The following is a 20,564-nucleotide window of genomic DNA, read 5'->3' on the forward strand; positions in this document are numbered from 1 at the left end:
AATATCAATACATATATACACATATATACATATATATACCACATATATATAAATATATACATATATATACATATATACATACATATATATATAGACATATATACACACATATATATATATACATATATATACATATATACATATATATAAACATATATATATCCATATATATACATTACATATATATACATATATATACGTATATATAAATATATATATCCATCTATATACATACATATGTATACATATATATATCGATATACATATATATACATATATATTAATATATATACATATATATATACATATAGATATTTACATATAAACATATATATACATATATATGCATATATATAGATATATATACATATATGTACATATATACTCATATATATACATATATACTCATATATATATATACATATATATTACATATATATACATATATACATATTTATTCATATATATACATATATATTTATATATATATACATATAGATATATATATACATATATATACATACATATACATATATATATACAAATATATATACATATAAATAAATGTATATACATAGGTATATATACATATAAATACATGTATATACATAGGTATACATATATAAGCATATATAAACATATATAAACATATATAAGCATATATAAACATATATAAACATATATAAGCATATATAAACATATATAAACATATATAAGCATATATAAACATATATAAACATATATAAGCATATATAAGAATATATAAATATATATAAGCATATATAAGAATATATAAGCATATAAAAACATATATAAGCATGTATAAACATATATAAACATATATAAGAATATATAAACATATATAAACATAGATAAACGTATATAAGCATATATAAACATATATAAACATATATAAATATATATTAACATATATAAACATATATAAACATATATAAGCATATATAAACATATATAAACATAGATAAGCATGTATAAACATATATAAACATATATAAGAATATATAAACATATATAAACATAGATAAACGTATATAAGCATATATAAACATATATAAACATATATAAGTATATATTAACATATATAAACATATATAAACATATATAAGCATATATAAACATATATAAACATATATAAGCATGTATAAACATATATAAACATATATAAGAATATATAAACATATATAAACATAGATAAACGTATATAAGCATATATAAACATACATAAACATATATAAGTATATATTAACATATATAAACATATATAAACATATATAAGCATATATAAACATATAAATACATATATAAACATATATAAGAATATATAAGTATATATAAGCATATATAAGCATATATAAGCATATATAAACATATATAAGCATATATGAGCATATATAAGCATATATAAACATATATAAACATATATAAGTATATATAAACGTATATAAACATATATAAGCATATATAACATATATAAACATATATAAACATATATAAGCATATATAAGAATATATAAGCATATACAAACATATATAAGTATATATAAAAATATATAAACATATATAAGAATATATAAACATATATAAACATAGATAAACATATATAAGCATATATAAACATTTATAAGCATATATAAACATATATAAGCATATATAAACATATATAATCATATATAAGTATATATTAACATATATAAACATATATAAACATATATAAACATATATAATCATATCTAAACATATATACACATATATACACATATATAAGAATATATAAGTATATATACGCATATATAAGCATATATAATAATATATAAACATAGTTAAACATATATAAGCATATATAAGCATAACATATATAAACATATATAAACATATATAAATATATACAAGCATATATAAACATATATAAACATATATAAGCATATATAAACACATATAAACATATATAAGCATATATTAACATATATAAACATATATAAACATATATAAGCATATATAAGCATATATAAACATATATAAACATATATAAGCATATATAAACACATATAAACATATATAAGCATATATAAACATATATAAACATATATAAACATATATAAGAATATATAAAAATATATAAGCATATATAAACATATATAAACATATATAAGCATATATAAACATATATAAGCATATATAAACATATATAAACATATATAAGCATATATAAGCATATATAAGCATATATGAACATATAAGCATATATAAACATATATAAATATATATAAACATATATAAGAATATATAAGAATATATAAACATATATAAACATATATAAGCATATATAAACATATATAAACATATATAAACATATATCAGAATATATAAGCATATATAAACATATATAAACATATATAAGCATATTAAACATATATAAGCATATATAAACATATATAAGTGTCAACCCCTTCAGCCGGTCGGTTGAGACGATCGTCGACCTCAGAACTCTTCCACTCCAATTACGGCAGCCTGAAAACGACCCGACTCTGGCGGTTTGCAGCTCACTATTTTCGTCCTTCCAGTGACCACTGCCGGTGATAATTCTTAGCCGTTTTAATGTTGCTGGTATTGGGTAGTGACAGAATTATCAGTTGATCGTCTAAATTTTATACTCCGGACCTGTCGTTGTGTACTCGCTTACCGGCGAACATCGCCGATAAGAGAGCCGTGGATTTTAGTGTGGTGAAAAAGGAAATAAAAACGATTCCACACACGAATAAACAATTAATCTGGGTTTATTCACAATAATAATGGTCTAATAATATTTCAGAGTTTGAAGGAAGTTGGCTGTAGCTATTTTAAAACGGTAGCTTGTGACTCGAGTTCAGATAAGTTTTTCGGCCATTGGAGATACGTGTTTTAAGTCAAAAGCCCTCTCTGCCCGACTTTAACACCATCTGAATTCGCCAAAATCGAATTCTCTCTTCTCCTTCTCTTCTCTCTTCTCTGTGTTCGAGGAATATATACATATCCATCAATGCCCTTTAAACATCACGAGTTTGTATTTGTTTACAACAAGGAAACTTGCCTGTCATCAGCTTTCAAACCTTGTTTTCTAAAATAAACAACCGCCTGTCATTTCATCTCGAATTCTGTGTTTCCAAATAAACAGCCAGCTCACTCCAAACCCTGACCGTTACAACAATAAGTATCTCTTGACATACTTTTTCCTTTGTCTGTTCTAACCACAGAGTCATTTGATCGTCCTATTTTTTCGTTCTTTTGGCTCTTTCTCTACAACGGCATATCAACCCCATAACTTGGTTACATACCTCCCCCACTTAAAAGAAACAATATTGGACTCAATATTTTTTCTAACCCACTTCTTCTTTCTGAGCCTTAATACCATGGCTCTTTGTGGTTTTACAATTTATAATAGTTCATCAATTGGATTCGGTCTTAAAGAAAAAAAAACTTTATCATTCATGCACATGCAAAAAGTTCTCTTTTAGAGTTTAGCGTTTTTCAAATCTGCTTTCAGTTCATACGATTGTCCATAAACCTCATTAATTCTTTTATATATATATATACATATACACATTTCAATGCATGCAACTATTTAGTCAATAGTTCATTTTTCCTCGGATTTCATTCCATGACTCTTTCTTGGTTATCCAGCTTCTTCACATATGTATCTCCAACGTTGGTAGGGTATTAGATGCGGGGTTCACTGGTAGTCTTGATTCTGTACCAGATTGATCAGGTCTGGTGTTTTTATCAGAAACCACGGTAGCGTCCCTCACTTCATGCTCATCCCTATTCATTTCAAACAACGAATGGACTTTTCCTTTTAAGCGCTCTAATTGAGGGTTACTCTCGTCCTTATCTATTTGATTAGCATCTTTTCCAGCCCTTAGGAGGCTATTGATGTAGCTAACTCTCCTTTTCCCATACACTAGAAAAGCTATTATCATTATCACGACCAAGATGATTATTGTAGAGTTTAACCATTTACTTACTTTTTCCCATCGCCATTTTTCTGGTTCATTACCATCCTTCACTGCTCGTAACTCATCTAATAACTCGCTCATATCGATCTTACCGTCCAGTTTCAAAAGAGGTGGAATTTCGCGAGCTTTTATCTTCGGAAATCCCTTAGTGATAGGTGTCCATACCTTTGACCAATTTACACGCGGTATTCTAGTTAATGACAGAAAGTAATTTCTGAGTTCAAACTTCTCTTTAAATCTGTAGGACGGCAAGATCTCTAGAGTTGGGCCAAACGCTGCGCAACTCATAGGTAGATCTATAATGGTCATAGGTGGATGAATAAGTATTTCCCCTTGTTGCCGTCCCTTACAGACTTTCGGCAACTTCCGTTCACTAGTTGAGGCAACTGCCCAAACACCATCAGATAGATGTATAGCTTGGGGGGTTAGTATATCAATCGACACCTCTGCTCCACAATATTTATCGATCCCCTCCTCATTACCTTGGAATAATTGAACTACGCATAACTTGTGTCCGTTAGTTGCATAGATGGGACTTTCTACTGCACAAACTCTTAGTGCATTCATGCTACACGCTAGTGCTTCGCTAGGTGACAACACTATGAATTTGGTTCGGGCTGGGTTAAAAGCTATTCCTTCGGTTTCAACTTTGTACCTTGCTACTGCTCTCCTCTCAGTGACATTAGTAGGAAACGGTATCGGTAAATTAATTACGTTAAATACTTCGAAGTCGCTATTTCTATCCAATAAAGGTAACTCAACCATTACGTAAATCTTATCATTTTGTAACATCGTAGCACAACTCAAGGTTTTATAATATTCCCATAGACTCTTCTTTGGATCTACTGGTAAGCGTAAAGTATGTGGCAAGTCTGCCTGAAGCATCCCAAGTATTGTTTTTAAGTCTTTTGGGGGGGGGGGGTATGATGCTCGGTGACATGTGCGCTAATGAAAGTAAATCTAATTGTGTCCTAACATGTTCCATTGCCACTGTCAATAACTGAATTGATGAGTCGAGTTGGTTTGTCATCGTCATCAGTTCCAGTATTTGCTTAGTTACAACCTCTACCATACTTATTCTTCTAGCCATAAAAGTCAAACTGGGATAGCCAGTTTATTCTTTGTCTATGTTCTGTCAGTTCGTATCTAGTAACGTTCACTATTGATAAACTTTCCTCTATGACGTGCTTTATCTTGTGTTGATTTTCCTCTAAACTGCTTATATGCCTTTCTAATACTTCTGTGTCACTCTCCGATACGGTCCCGAATAATACGTGTAGTGCTTTACCTACGAAAGGAAGTATAGATCTCTTTCTAACTCGTTTTTGGGTCCCGTCTGCTGCTAGCAATCCAATATCCCTAAAATATCCTCCAATGTATCGGAGTCTTTGTTCCATCTTATCTAACCGTCCTCCTAGTGATACAAATAACGCTGTATTAGAATTTATCCCAAGTTTTGATTGATTTTTGCATCTGCAGCTTTAAGTGCGCTGCTAAGTTAACTTCGTCTTCTAGTTCCATTTGAACCTTCCGATACGCTCTCAGATCAATGACGAACGTCAGGATCCACTTAGAATGAGTAATCGTTACCTCGCTGGTCTTCTTAAATACCGTGCTGTGTGTGTGGCGTAACGCTACTGTCAATCCAACCATCACCGCCATCATCATTATTAGATGCCGCATCCTACAAATACACATAGTAACGTTCCTTTACTATTTGTTCCATTTTATTTTTAGTCACTCAATTCCAGTTCCATAAATAACTTAACGAAAGGATCAGTTTCATCCTCTTCGTCTTCCTTATCCTCTTCATCGCTATTTGTAACTTTCACATTTTAGAGATAACATTGATAGGTCGTCTTACACTGCTTCGCAAAAGTCTAGGTCCCCTAACATCGCCTATTACCTCTGGGGGCTGTGTCGACGGAATCGCATTGCTCTCTGATTCTTCAGCCCTATTCTCATTACCAGCCTCTCTATCTCTCAGTACCGATAGTGGAATATCATCTTCAGATTCCCAACCTTCCGAATCTGGAGGCGTAGTTGTTATCTCTGGTCGCGAGTCGGTATTCTCTACCTCAAATTCTAACTCTAACTCCTGTTCATCCGCTACCTCATCAGCCCACCTATCCGTATCTTCCCAATCTCCTTCAGGATCTATCAGGGTGGCTTTCCTTACAGGTCTATCTGTCTGTATATTAGGCATTTTCCACTCCCTAATATTGGCTTCACAGATGTCTGACGCGTGAACCCTCTTCGTTCTATTCGTCAGTTGATCCCATATTTTATATGTCACTGGTCCCGTTTGTTTTACTATCCTATAGTACGGTTTCCATCTAGGATCTAATTTTCCTTTTCTAACCTGTACTCTGTAGTATACTGGGTCGCCAACGTCATATGTTTTCTTGACCCTTCCATCATTGACTCTTTTGTTACGTTTTTTCTGTGCTGCCCTAATCCCTCGACGCACTTGACTAAACAGAGAATGCTGTTGCTCAATCATTTTTTTATGATTTTCTTCCCCAGTATACTTTTTGTTTGGTAGTAGGAGATTGTCCAATGGTAGCACTACATCTCTACTGTGTACCAGGTAATATGGAGAGAATTTAGTCGTATCATTATGTGAAAATCTGGCCGCTGCCAAGGCCTGATTCAAGAACAAGTCCCAATTCTCGACTTCATCCTCTGATAGCTTTGACAGCGTATCTCCCAAAGACCTATGGAATCTCTCTACTTTTGCATTGCTCTGTGGATGGTATGGAGAGGTGGTAACATGCTTTATTCCCAAATATCCCGTCACCTCTTTTACAATGGCATTTACGAATTCTCCGCCGTTGTCTGTCACTAACACACGTGGGACACCATACCTAGGGAAAATCTCATTCATTAGTATCTCCGCCATGGTCTGTGCATCCTTCCTTTGCACTGGGAATGCCTCTACCCAACTCGTTAACCAATCAGCCATGCTGACTATATACTTATTTCCCTTATTGCTAATATTATATGGCCCTGAGACATCCATACTCCACTTCTCAAATGGATATGAGGGAATATCAGTCTCTATTAGGGGTGTCTTAGCTCCTTTTACTGCCCGCTTCTGACAAGTAACACACTCTGTCACATAGGAGTGGATATGTTTATACATACCAGGCCAATAATATTTCTTCGCTAAAATCGAGTAAGTTTTATCAATACCTACATGACCTAACCCGTCATGTGCTACCTGCACTAAACTAGTCCTCACACGACCATCTGGGACACACAAGCGTAGTGTTGGATTCTTCTCTTCCCCATTTACATAATATACCTGATCATCCTCTAACAGGTATTTCCTCGATTTTGAGGGCGGTAATTTTCCTTCTGCGAGAGATTTCTTAAGTATACTATATTCTTCGTCTTTTCTCGCTTCTAACTTAAGTAGTTTCAGGTCTATCGATTCCCACTTATCGGAATCGTTTTCTTCAGAGTCATCTTTTTCCGACTCTATTTCATCTTCTATCTCTGGGGGCTTATTCTGCAATTGCTGGGAGTTAAGTACGCAAATTCTATAGTATTATCACTGACTAGATTCTGATCACTAGCGTCAGCTTCTTCCTCTACTGCTTCGGAAATTCTAGATAATAAGTCTGCACACGTGTTTTCTTTCCCGGACAGGTACTCTATTTTACAGTCGTAGCCACTCAGTTGCATAGCCCACAGTTGCACCTTTCGATTCTTCCATTCAGCATCGAACAAGTACTGTAATGGACGGTGATCTGTCTTTATTACGAATGTCGCACCCGCTAAATAGAAATGCAGCTTTTGCAAAGCGTACGCGATAGCATAGGCCTCTTTTTCAATCACGGGCCACTTCTGTTGGGTCTTTGTCAATTTGTGAGAGAGAAAGTAGATAGGCATTTCGTCCTTTATTCCCGGGATTACAGCTTCTGCTTCTTCACATGGCTGAGTCAAGCACGCTCCCACACACGTATCACTAGCATCCGTATATAAGACCATAGGCTTGTTCAGATCGGGATAAATCAATAAAGGGATGGATGTTAGTTCGGCCTTTAACGTATCGAATGCTTTCTGACACGCCTCGGTCCAATCAAACCTTGCATATTTCTTCGTTAGATTAATTAGTGGTATAGCTATTCTAGAGAATCCTGCTATGAACCTTCTGTAATAACCTACAGTTCCTATAAATGCTCTAACTTGTCTAACTGTTTGAGGTTCTGGCATCGCCCTTATAATTTTTACTTTATCACTATCTGGCCTTACTCCAGATTGGTCTATGATGAATCCTAAATATTTAGTCTCTTTCCTCATAAATTGACACTTTTCCATCTTTAATTTCAAGCCATGATATTTTAGACGATCCAACACAGCCTGTAGATGTTTAAAGTGCTCTTCTGGGGTTTTTGAAAATATTAAGATGCCATCCAAATATGCCATGGCAAAATGTTCAAATCCTCTCAACACTATTGCCATTAATGATTGAAAAACACCAGGAGCTCCTGCTAGCCCAAACGGCATAACACGGAACTGGAAAACCCCCATATGACAACAGAAAGCCGTCTTAGGTTTGTCCTTCTCATTTACTGCCACTTGCCAGTAACCTGATCTTAAATCTAAGGAGGAAAAACATGTAGCCTTCCCTAGCATCGCTAAAATATCGTCTATCAAGGGCAGAGGATAAGCAGTAGATTTTGTTATCTTATTAAGTTCTCTAAAATCTACGCAAAATCTATTTCCCCCGTCCTTTTTCTCTACTATTACTACTGGGAAACCCCAAGGTGATTGAGATGGCTCAATAATTCCAGCCTCTCCCATCTCCTTCACTGCTTTCTCAACCAACTCTCTCTTCCAAATAGGCGTTTTGTACGGCCTCATCTTTATTAGTTGGTGGTCTCCTGTGTCAATCGACATTTTTACTGTATGCGTCTTACCTAATTCCTTATCTGAATTAGCTAACACTCGCTTATTAGCTTTAAATAGTCTTTCTAATCTCTCTCAGTATTGGTCAGGGCAGTCTAATTTTACCTTGTCACTAACCGCTTCACTCTCTACAGGCATTCCTTCGCGCCTCACTCTAGTTTTTAATGTTAACACTAAAGCTCTGCCCAACTTAGTTCCTGATTTAATGTTAACCGTCTTCAGACTCGTATTGGCTACCACTACCGGAAAATTCTTCGCCTGACCTTCCTGCACTAATGCTGGTAACACGGTCACGTCCTCGTCCTCTTCTATGTAGGGAAGAGGTAAACCCTGATAAATGGCTTCGCTATCCTTTATAGCCCCTTCTATCTCACCTCAGCTCGTCACCGCTGTTCTAGGTTGAATCTTTAAATCTTCACGAGACACAAGATCCACTTGAGTGAGCCTCGTGCTACCTAACATAATCTCTTCCTCCCCAAGGATTAACTTTGGAGGGTCGAATTTTAATACAGCTTTCCTCTCTCTCAGCCAGTCTCCTCCCAGTATCACGTCGTGGGTCATTTTTGGTGCTACATACAATGTGTGGGATGTCTCAGTCTCGCCCACCTTTATCTTTACTTCCAGCATCCAATCTAATCTAAATCTGCCCCCATCTGCCTGAAACGCGTTCACTTTAGCTGACATAAATCGGTCGGCGGGGAGTCTTAGTCTTTGCAACTCTAAAGAACTAATGACTGAGACTTCCGATCCGGTGTCTATCAACGCTCTGAACGTTCTGCCCTCTATTTCAATGTTGCAGGTGAGTTCGTCATCTTCGGACCATATTTGACATAACCTAATCCCATCTCTATCCTTATTCGAAGGATTCTTAACCTTACTTTTCCTGTTTCTACAACTGTCCCACAAATGCCCGCTCTTCCCAAACCCCTGGCATGTCTCCTTCTTCCTTAGTGGACAGCTAGTTGCTGTGTGCCCTCTTTCCTTACACTCGTCACACCGTACGAACTCTTTCGCCTTGCAACTTTGAATTAAGTGTTCTTCACTGCCGCACTTAAAACAATTAGGCCTCAGCATGCAGGCCCTCTTTGGATGTCCCGGGCGGCAACAGTTGAAACAGTGCACCCCGTCTCTGCACTGGTAACTATAGTGTCCCTCTTTTCCGCAATTGTAGCATTTTAATTTTAAAGCCCCATCTATGCTTTTCCGGACATTCTTATCTCTCCTAGGGGTCACCCGCCCTTTCGCTATTGGGGCAACCCTAACTAGTTTAAAGATTTCCTTGTTGGAATCTTCTTAGGGGACGTGAGTTTTAATTTGGGTCCGGGTGGATTCTTTCTATCCCTATTCCTACATTCATGTGCCCTGTGTCCTTCTTTCTGGCAAACAAAGCACACTAGACCCCTCTTAAAGTTGGGATGGGGTATGTGTCTCCCCCCTCCCCTTAAGTCCTAGTGTTCTGGATTCAAGGCTTCTTCTTCCCCACTCTGGTGAAGCTCAGGGCACTTTGCTCGGATGTGTCCTCGTCGACCGCATCCGTAGCAGACCTTCAACCAGGCTGTCTGATTCTCCTCTAATTTTCCTAATCTCAGGAGAAGGGCTTCAGCTCTTCGAGCCTGTGCAAAGGCCTCCTCCAACGTGTTAGGCTGTGCCCTTGCCACGTCCTCACGCAACAGGGAATTGCTCAAAGCGTCCGTGAAGAACTCTGCCAGCTGGGCCTGGGTAGCCAGATCATTTCTCCAATATTGATCTGGGTAAGCTACCTTAGCGAGAACGCTCATGCATCCCTCTAGGTGAGCGATGGATTCGCCATCCCTCTGCTTCACACCTACCAGCGCTCGAGCTGCCTCCGTTTGGCTCGAGTGACTGCCGAAGTGCTGCTGGATGTCATTTTCAAACATCTTCCAGTTGGTTTGGGATTTGTATTTATCCAAATACTCTCCAATCCATTCTGAAGCAGCATCCTCGGTATAGTCGTATGCCAGTGAAATCATATCGGCATCCGACAGGTTATAGATGCGCCCTTTCTTCTCTATTGCTTTGAGCCAGGGTCCCAACTCCACAGCCAAACCTGTGAACAGTGGGACTCTGGATCCCGTTACGTTAAGTTTTGGGGTTAGCCGTCCCCCTTCTTCAATCCTACGCCCTAACTCCTCTACAGACCTACCGTTTTCATTGGTCATGGTAGTAGTCCTAGCGGATTACGTATTAAATAACAATAGACAAAACAAAAAAAAATATAAGCACTCTTTGAAAAAGCCCACAAGAAGTTCAAAAATGAATACCGACAAGCAAAAGAAAGTGATAAGAACGAAAATAAGGTGGTTTCCTACCTGATCGCTGAGATGTTGTTGGTTCTGCGCTGCTTTTGTTGACTCGCTTGTTGGGAGGTCCCACCTGTTGTAAACAGTCAACCTCCTGTTTTTTTTTTGTTTGTTTTTGAATCCATCTGCCTGGTTAGCTAACACACCTTCTTCCTGATTTCGATAATCCTTGGTCAACGGCCACCAAATGTCACCCCCTTCAGCCGGTCGGTTGAGACGATCGTCGACCTCAGAACTCTTCCACTCCAATTACGGCAGCCTGAAAACGACCCGACTCTGGCGGTTTGCAGCTCACTATTTTCGTCCTTCCAGTGACCACTGCCGGTGATAATTCTTAGCCGTTTTAATGTTGCTGGTATTGGGTAGTGACAGAATTATCAGTTGATCGTCTAAATTTTATACTCCGGACCTGTCGTTGTGTACTCGCTTACCGGCGAACATCGCCGATAAGAGAGCCGTGGATTTTAGTGTGGTGAAAAAGGAAATAAAAACGATTCCACACACGAATAAACAATTAATCTGGGTTTATTCACAATAATAATGGTCTAATAATATTTCAGAGTTTGAAGGAAGTTGGCTGTAGCTATTTTAAAACGGTAGCTTGTGACTCGAGTTCAGATAAGTTTTTCGGCCATTGGAGATACGTGTTTTAAGTCAAAAGCCATCTCTGCCCGACTTTAACACCATCTGAATTCGCCAAAATCGAATTCTCTCTTTTTCTCTCTTCTCCTTCTCTTCTCTCTTCTCTGTGTTCGAGGAATATATACATATCCATCAATGCCCTTTAAACATCACGAGTTTGTATTTGTTTACAACAAGGAAACTTGCCTGTCATCAGCTTTCAAACCTTGTTTTCTAAAATAAACAACCGCCTGTCATTTCATCTCGAATGACCGTTACAACAATAAGTATCTCTTGACATACTTTTTCCTTTGTCTGTTCTAACCACAGAGTCATTTGATCGTCCTATTTTTTCGTTCTTTTGGCTCTTTCTCTACAACGGCATATCAACCCCATAACTTGGTTACATAAGCACATATAAACATATATAAGTATATATAAGCATATAGAAGCATATATAAACATATAAGCATATATAAACATATAAAAATATATATAAGCATATATAAACATATATAAGAATATATAAGCATATATAAACATATATAAACATATATAACGGCAGCCTGAAAACTATAAAATAAACATATATAAACATATAACTATAAAACTATAAAATAAAAATATATAAACATATGTAAGCATATATAATTATATATAAGGTAATTTATGTATCTGGCAATGTTTTTAGATATGTTTTGTACAGAAATTTGTCTGATAAGCATCGAAAATCGAAAAAAATTAAATCCTAAAAATAGTCTTTCTTTCTTATAGATAACAAAGAATTTTTACAGGGAATTATTTTAGGTTGCACCGACAAGAGAGATAATAAAATCTCAAGAAATAATTTCTTCTTAGAAAAAAAGCAGATTTATTGATATCTGGAAACACAGCTCAGTGGTAGACTACAGATCGAATGATCCCATGTTCAAGGCCAGGTGCCATTTGAATGGTACTGATAAATCGTCATCTTATTTTATTTTAATTTTCACTTATTAATGAATTCAATTTACGCTAAAAGAAGAGGTACCATTTAAAATCGCCGCAAATCATTTCTTTGTTTGCATATTTTAAAACTAAACATTAACCAGAAGTGAGTTTCCAGAGCATTCATTCAGCTGACGTGATATTGTAAACAAACGCAGACGGAATTTGATGAACAACATTATTATTATTATTTATTCTATTTTTGGTTTATTTATTTATTTATTTTTTGCGAATTAGTTCACTGGATGAATTATTCCTCCTGATATATAATAATCAATGGAGGATTAATTCTACAATAATATATACGCAATCTGCATAAATTAAAATATCATGTTTAAGCGTATTGTACGACCGAGCAACACCAGGCGTTCAGCTAGTATATGATAACAATAACTCATTGACCGTTACAGAGTTTCAGACAAAAGATGTTCCGTTTCAGAAAAGAGAAAATGGTAATGTTAATGCTATCAGAACATTTACTGTCACTTGCGAACCCCCAACTGCTTCAAAAATGTCTTTCTGACAGAAACATTTTCTTAAAGCAAAGGTCACAGCTTTTAACAAGAATTATTAGTATATTTTGCAGAATCAACACAATTCTTCCATTGCAATGAAAGTATATTTTAGTTTTACCATTTAAAAAGGTTAAAAAAAAAACTTTATTGAATAATGTACATGTTTGTCGTCTTCAAGTTAAAGAGATATTCATAACATAAATAAATTTCGGTTAACATTTTTGTGTTTTCCTTTTCCAGATAATATGGGGCTTTCATTTCACTTATCCACGCTGCTCAGGAGAAAAGTTCTGAAAGAAGAGGATATTGGGAAAACAAAACTTGCTCGAGTATTAACTTTGGTTGACCTTACGCTTTTGGGTATGTATTGATGTTTTCTTATGTATATGTGTGTGTATCCGTTATATGTTGTATGTGTGTGTAAATTTAGTTTGAAAATTGATATCAGTGGAGGTTCAAAGTTGTGTTCTGTCCCGCCTACAATCGTTTGAGTCAGCTTCAATAATCCTGATAAACATACACGTCTGTTTGCATAACGCGCCACCTTTGAACTCACCATTCGTTTCTTTTACTGCTTATTTTATGCATTTTTTTGTATGAATTAAGTTGCATAGAGTATGCGTTACTCACACATTCTTCTTCTTCTTCTTCTTCTTCTTCTTATTATTATTATTATTATTATTATTATTATTATTATTATTATTATTATTATTTATTATTATTATTATTATTATTATTATTATTATTCTTATTATTATTATTATTATTATTTTTATTATTATTATTATTATTCTTATTATTATTTATTATTATTATTATTATTATTTATTATTATTATTATTATTATTATTATTTTTATTATTATTATTATTATTATTATTATTATTCTTATTCTTATTATTATTATTATTATTATTTATTTATTATTATTATTATTATTATTATTATTTTTATTATTATTATTATTATTATTATTATTATTTATTATTATTATTATTATTATTATTATTATTATTATTTTTATTATTATTATTATTATTATTATTATTATTATTATTATTATTATTATTTATTTATTTATTTTTTCCTTAACCGAATGAACACGACACCAACGCTATTCAGGTAGGCTACGATTTTCCCTGCAGAAAGTTTGTTTGAAAGGTACATATTTGACTGTATATGTAAATATAGACAGGAAGACAATAATAAACAAAGAACTAAATAGAAAAGGAGAAATTAACGCAGAGTTATACTTATATTGATACAATATTTCGTTTATGAAATTTTGTTGAGAATAAGCATTTATTGAACAGTGCTACGATATTTTTTATTTAAAAATACGAGGTGGAAGAAATGTAGGCGAAGTCCCCTGTGTAGAATCCACGATTGGGTGACACTTTTCCAACATATTAACGAAATGCGACACTTTGCCTTCGTTCAGATCAATATTCTTATAAAATAACCAAATAAAACACACGAACAGCAAAAATGACAACGGAAAGACCAAGGGTTTACATATATATATATATATATATATATATATATATATATATATATATATATATATATATATATATATATATATATATATATATATTTATATATATATATATATATATATATATAATGTTTTTATTACATAATAGGTTCCAATCTCCTCCAAATAATCTTCATACAATACCCAATGAGTCGAGAGAGAATTCGGCAAATAAACTAAAATCTCTCTTTTTTTCTCTTGCCTATAAGAAATGATTACTCTATTCCAAAAATAATAAGAAATGATTACTCTATTCCAAAAATAATAAGAAATGATTACTCTAGTCCAAAAATAATAAGAAATGATTACTCTATTCCAAAAATAATAAGAAATGATTACTCTAGTCCAAAAATAATAAGAAATGATTACTCTAGTCCAAAAATAATAAGAAATGATTACTCTAGTCCAAAAATAATAAGAAATGATTACTCTATTCCAAAAATAATAAGAAATGATTACTCTAGTCCAAAAATAATAAGAAATGATTACTCTAGTCCAAAAATAATAAGAAATGATTACTCTATTCCAAAAATAATAAGAAATGATTACTCTATTCCAAAAATAATAAGAAATGATTACTCTATTCCAAAAATAATAAGAAATGATTACTCTAGTCCAAAAATAATAAGAAATGATTACTCTATTCCAAAAATAATAAGAAATGATTACTCTATTCCAAAAATAATAAGAAATGATTACTCTAGTCCAAAAATAATAAGAAATGATTACTCTAGTCCAAAAATAATAAGAAATTATTACTCTAGTCCAAAAATAATAAGAAATGATTACTTTATTCCAAAATAATAAGAAATGATTACTCTATTCCAAAAATAATAAGAAATGATTACTCTATTCCAAAAATAATAAGAAATGATTACTCTAGTCCAAAAATAATAAGAAATGATTACTCTAGTCCAAAAATAATAAGAAATGATTACTCTATTCCAAAAATAATAAGAAATTATTACTCTATTCCAAAAATAATAAGAAATGATTACTCTAGTCCAAAAATAATAAGAAATTATTACTCTATTCCAAAAATAATAAGAAATTATTACTCTATTCCAAAAATAATAAGAAATGATTACTCTAGTCCAAAAATAATAAGAAATTATTACTCTATTCCAAAAATAATAAGAAATGATTACTCTATTCCAAAAATAATAAGAAATGATTACTCTAGTCCAAAAATAATAAGAAATGATTACTCTATTCGAAAAATAATAAGAAATGATTACTCTAGTCCAAAAATAATAAGAAGCGTATTTTTATTCATGAATGCTATATGAAATTAGCTTGATTCTGCAATGGGGATGGAGAGGGCTTGGACGATGGAGAGATTAGAGTTAGAAAATACAAAGTACTTAACTGAGTGATACATGTGGTATCGACATAAAATGTCCAAAGGAAGTAATGTTCCGATTCTAAAGATTTCTGGAAATTCAGTATGCAACAAAGGTATGGTCCAGTCTTTTGCTCACATCCCTTCAGTGGGATCAACATTCTCTCTCTCTCTCTCTCTCTCTCTCTCTCTCTCTCTCTCTCTCTCTCTCTCTCTCTCTCTCTTTCTCTCTCCAGCAAGTATATCCATAGCATAGTGAAAAAATAGTTCTCTCATTTCACATCTCCTTCAACAGGATCAACATTGTCCTTCTCTCCAGTAAATAATTCCTCATAGCCTCCTGGAAGGCCAGTTCTTCCAGATCGCATCCCCTTCATTGTCATTCTCCAGGCCTTCTTTTCATGAGAGGCTTTCTTGTGGCATAGTTGTAGATAAGTACTTTTACTTCATGCAAGGTAGCACTGTCTTTAGCGTCCCAGACTTTTGTATGCTTATGTCATGCAGCAACAACTTCTTTGCATCACTGTTGTAGGGCAATCAAATCTGCATTTATTGTCCGGTCTAACCCTTGTGGATTGACTTGCGCTCATGGTGTTTAGGCATGGATTCGCTTCACCGCACGATCGATGAGACACCAGACATTCTGCGTCTTCACTGTTAACTTGAATAAATTGCTTTAACGGTTTTTGCTGATTCGGGCCAAAATGATTCTTTTGTTTCATTTCCGCTCACTTTAACTTTGAAACTTTAGTGAAAGAAAAAGAAAGAGAGAGAGAGAGAGAGAGAGAGAGAGAGAGAGAGAGAGAGAGAGAGAGAGAGAAAGAAAAAAGTAGAAATACACTGCGACAGGGAGGGGGTTATTTCCGATGGGGTGTTAATTGTTGTCATTCGGAGGATGGGGGAGGGTTGTTTGGTAATTAAAAAAGGTGGTGCTCATCTGATCTCTTCTATATTATAGCCCGTCATATTAATTTCAGATTAAATACAGGAAAAGTTTATTAACCATGATTCATTTGATTCTTTTTATCTTTGTTTTTCAGGAGTTGGCAGTACACTTGGCGCTGGTGCCTATGTTCTTTCTGGAGATGTTGCTAGAAAAACTGCAGGACCAGCAATCGTTGTTTCATTTTTTATTGCAGCAGTTGTCTCCATTCTTGCAGGTGACTCATTGCTTGATATATTTAAAAATGTGTCTTGATAAATAAAAAGTTTGAAAGCGCCAAAGTTTTGGGATATATACACTATAGAAACTAATTCCAAGAAAGCCTGGAATTTAACAACGTTATCAGGTGCAAGCATATTCTTAATATCATCAGCCATTTTTTTTTTTGAGCCTGGTTGTCTTCCTTTATTGTCAACTAGTAGTTCAACCCGGCTGTGCTCTGGTTCCATATACTGTTCTGTTATGTGGAGATATGTAATCAACCCGGAACATTATACATAATAACATTCACCGGACTTTTTGAACAGAGACTTCTCCTTGAACGTTAACACGCTTTATTTGTCTCTATGTAAATATGTAAATAAACTTCTCTTTCAGTATTCAAACCACAGTGTATTTATTTATTCATCCCTTTCACGGAATACGTTATCTTTGATTGTCCGTATAATAGGCCACCTTAGGACATATCAAATTGGCGACGGAGACAGGATACGAACTCAGAAAAAAAAAAAAAGAAAAAATGAGCACGTAGTGAGCGCGAAATTAAAAAAAAAATGTTCAAAGAGTTTATATCCGATTAAGGAAATACTTCTTAGACAGCGAAAGACTAGTATTCACGCAAGTACAAAGACTTTTTATAATCTTATTGCAGTTTTTCTTTGAACTTTCTGAAAGTTGATGTCACATCGTCTCGTTTTGAAAAGCGATTCGGAGGTGTTTTGTTTTGGGTTAATACGATAAAACGAATTGTATTGTGGAAATTGTTTTTCTGTCATAAAGAAATTCTTAAAAGAAGTTTACGTGCATTTGAAAAAGACGAAAAGGATCTCTGAAAATTTGTAAACTATTGATATTTTGTGTGGTGAATTTTTTTTCTCTTCGGACATTTCTCAAGTACTGGCAATTTTTTTTTTTTTTTTTTTTTGTCGTGACGAGATCTGAAGGGGAACATCTTATTTTTTGGAACAAAATTGTGTATACATTGACTTTGTATTTGTGCATTTAAAAAATGTCTTCTGAACAAATAACACAGTTGACGAAAACGTTAACTAAGAACTTGATCGCTCAGCAAAAATGGATGTTGATTCAGCAAAAACGTTTTGAATCACTCGTCATTCAGCAAACTACAGAGAATCGTTTATTATGTGAACCTGTGTTGTCACAAAAATCTAAAGATGGCGCATCTAGATTTTTTTCTGGCGGATTTCAAATACGACCCAGAACGAGGTGATACGCTCCCTACCTATTATCGTAGGTTCGAGACGATTTTTACAAAAAGATGTGAGAAATGGTCGGACGAGGAAAGAATCACACTCCTACTTCAGAAATTGGGTACGGAGGAAAACACAAAATTTACGAATTTGATTTTACCTAAGAAACCGAAAGATATTTCTTTTTCGGAAACTGTTCGAATTATGTACTCGATATTTGAAAGAGACAGCCTTTTTCATACAAGGTATAAGTGCTTGAACATGCAAAAAGAAGAAACTGATGATCTTGTCACATATGTGGCTAAAGTCAACGCCCAGTGTGAACTATTTAAATTAAAAGATTTGTCAGTTGACATGTTTAAGTGTTATATATTTGTTCAGAGACTGACAGCACCGAAGGACAAGGATTTAAGGTCAAGGATTTTATCGATTATGGAGCAAAATCCAGAAATTAACTTGCAAAAAGTGACAGAAGAATGTCAGAAATTGATAAATGTGAAAAGGGATACCACTAGGATAAAGGGAAAAACTACATCCCACGTCCTAATGGTAAAACGAAACACATTTTTCAAGAACAAAGGAAAAAGTTTTGAATGTTTGAGTTGTGCGGGTTCGCACTTAAGAAAAAATTGCCCTTTTAAAGACCAACCTTGTGCCAAATGTGGTTTATTCGGGCATCGAGCCTCCTAGTGCCGAATTACACAAAGTAAAGACAAAAATATAAGTCTAAAGTAAATGTGGTGTTGTCAAAAGAAGAAGTGAGACAAGGAGGTAAAAGAAAATTTGTCAAAACCAAAATGAATGGTCACATAGTGAAACTACTTTTGGATACAGTAGCGATATTTCAATTATCGACGAAGTGACCTGGAAGAGGATTGGGTGTCCAAAACTGGAAAAACGTTTAAAATTGCCAAAGAAGTATCCGGCAAGAGATTAAAATTCATGAGAGAATTTAATTGCAGTGTATCATTTGGATCGAAAACTTTTTCTACAAAAGTGTCAGTTGCCTCTTCAGAATTGATTGGATCGTTTTATTTGATTTATGGGAGCTACCCATAAATTCATTTTGTAACAGTGTGAGTGTAGCTGAAAAGAAAAATTCCAAACAAAATGAGGATTTTCTTACGGTCTTAAAAAGTGAATTCCCCAGGGTTTTTTCTGAGGGGTTAGATATGTGTACTAGGACTGAAGTGAATTTTGAACTAAAACAAAATGTGAAACCTGTTTTTAAGCCAAAAAAGAAACGTGCCTTTTTCTTCAAAAGAAGATATTGAAATTGAACTGCAGAGACTAGAGAAAAATGGTGTAGTCGAAAAAGTTGATTATTCGGAATGGGCAATCCCCACTTCATATGTTAAAAAGAAAAATAAGAGGATTTGGGTATGTGCCGATTTTTCTACAGGCCTCAATGACTGTCTTATGGATCATAGTTATCCACTTCCATCCCCTGAAGACATTTTTACAAAGCTGCATGGAGGGAAAATTTTCTCCAAAATTGATTTATCTGAGGCTTACCTTCAGGTAAAAGTCAGTGAAGAATGTTCGAAGTATTTGTGTATCGATAACCATTTAGGACTCTTCAGATTCAATAAGCTCCCTTTTGGTTTGAAAGTAACGTTTGAAAGTAACTCCAGCGTTATTCCAGCAAATAATGGACACAATGTTTGCCGATTTAGGTTTTGCAATCGCATATTTGGAAGAGATTCTTGTAAAGAGTAGAAATGTGCAGGAACATAAGGAGTATATCAGAACGGTTTTCCAAAGAATTGAGGAATTTGGTTTCAAATTGAGTGCTGAAAAATGAGAATTTTTTTACAACAGATAAAATATCTGGGTCAAATCATTGACAGCCAAGGCAGAAGATCGGATCCTCAGAGAACAGAAACCGTTAAGAGGATGCCAGCACCTAGCAATGTTGCCCAGTTACAATCTTTTTGGGGT

General features: G+C 34.0%; 1 protein-coding gene across 3 annotated transcripts in view; it reads left to right on the forward strand.

Moving 5' to 3' along the window:
- LOC145261122 (cationic amino acid transporter 2-like) overlaps positions 1–20,564 on the forward strand; it is a 180,234-nt gene that overhangs the window by 78,839 nt on the left and 80,831 nt on the right. For all 3 annotated transcript variants that reach the window (XM_080119366.1, XM_080119368.1, XM_080119367.1), the window contains 2 exons: positions 13,612–13,731; positions 17,291–17,410. In XM_080119366.1, coding sequence (XP_079975492.1) covers positions 13,617–13,731; positions 17,291–17,410 — 235 coding nt within the window. In that variant the 5' untranslated portion in view covers positions 13,612–13,616. The remainder of the gene's footprint in view (positions 1–13,611; positions 13,732–17,290; positions 17,411–20,564) is intronic.

The sequence above is a fragment of the Euprymna scolopes genome, chromosome 37, assembly GCF_053919585.1.
Source record: "Euprymna scolopes isolate OS-2025 chromosome 37, ASM5391958v1, whole genome shotgun sequence".
Taxonomy (NCBI): Eukaryota; Metazoa; Mollusca; class Cephalopoda; order Sepiida; family Sepiolidae; genus Euprymna; species Euprymna scolopes.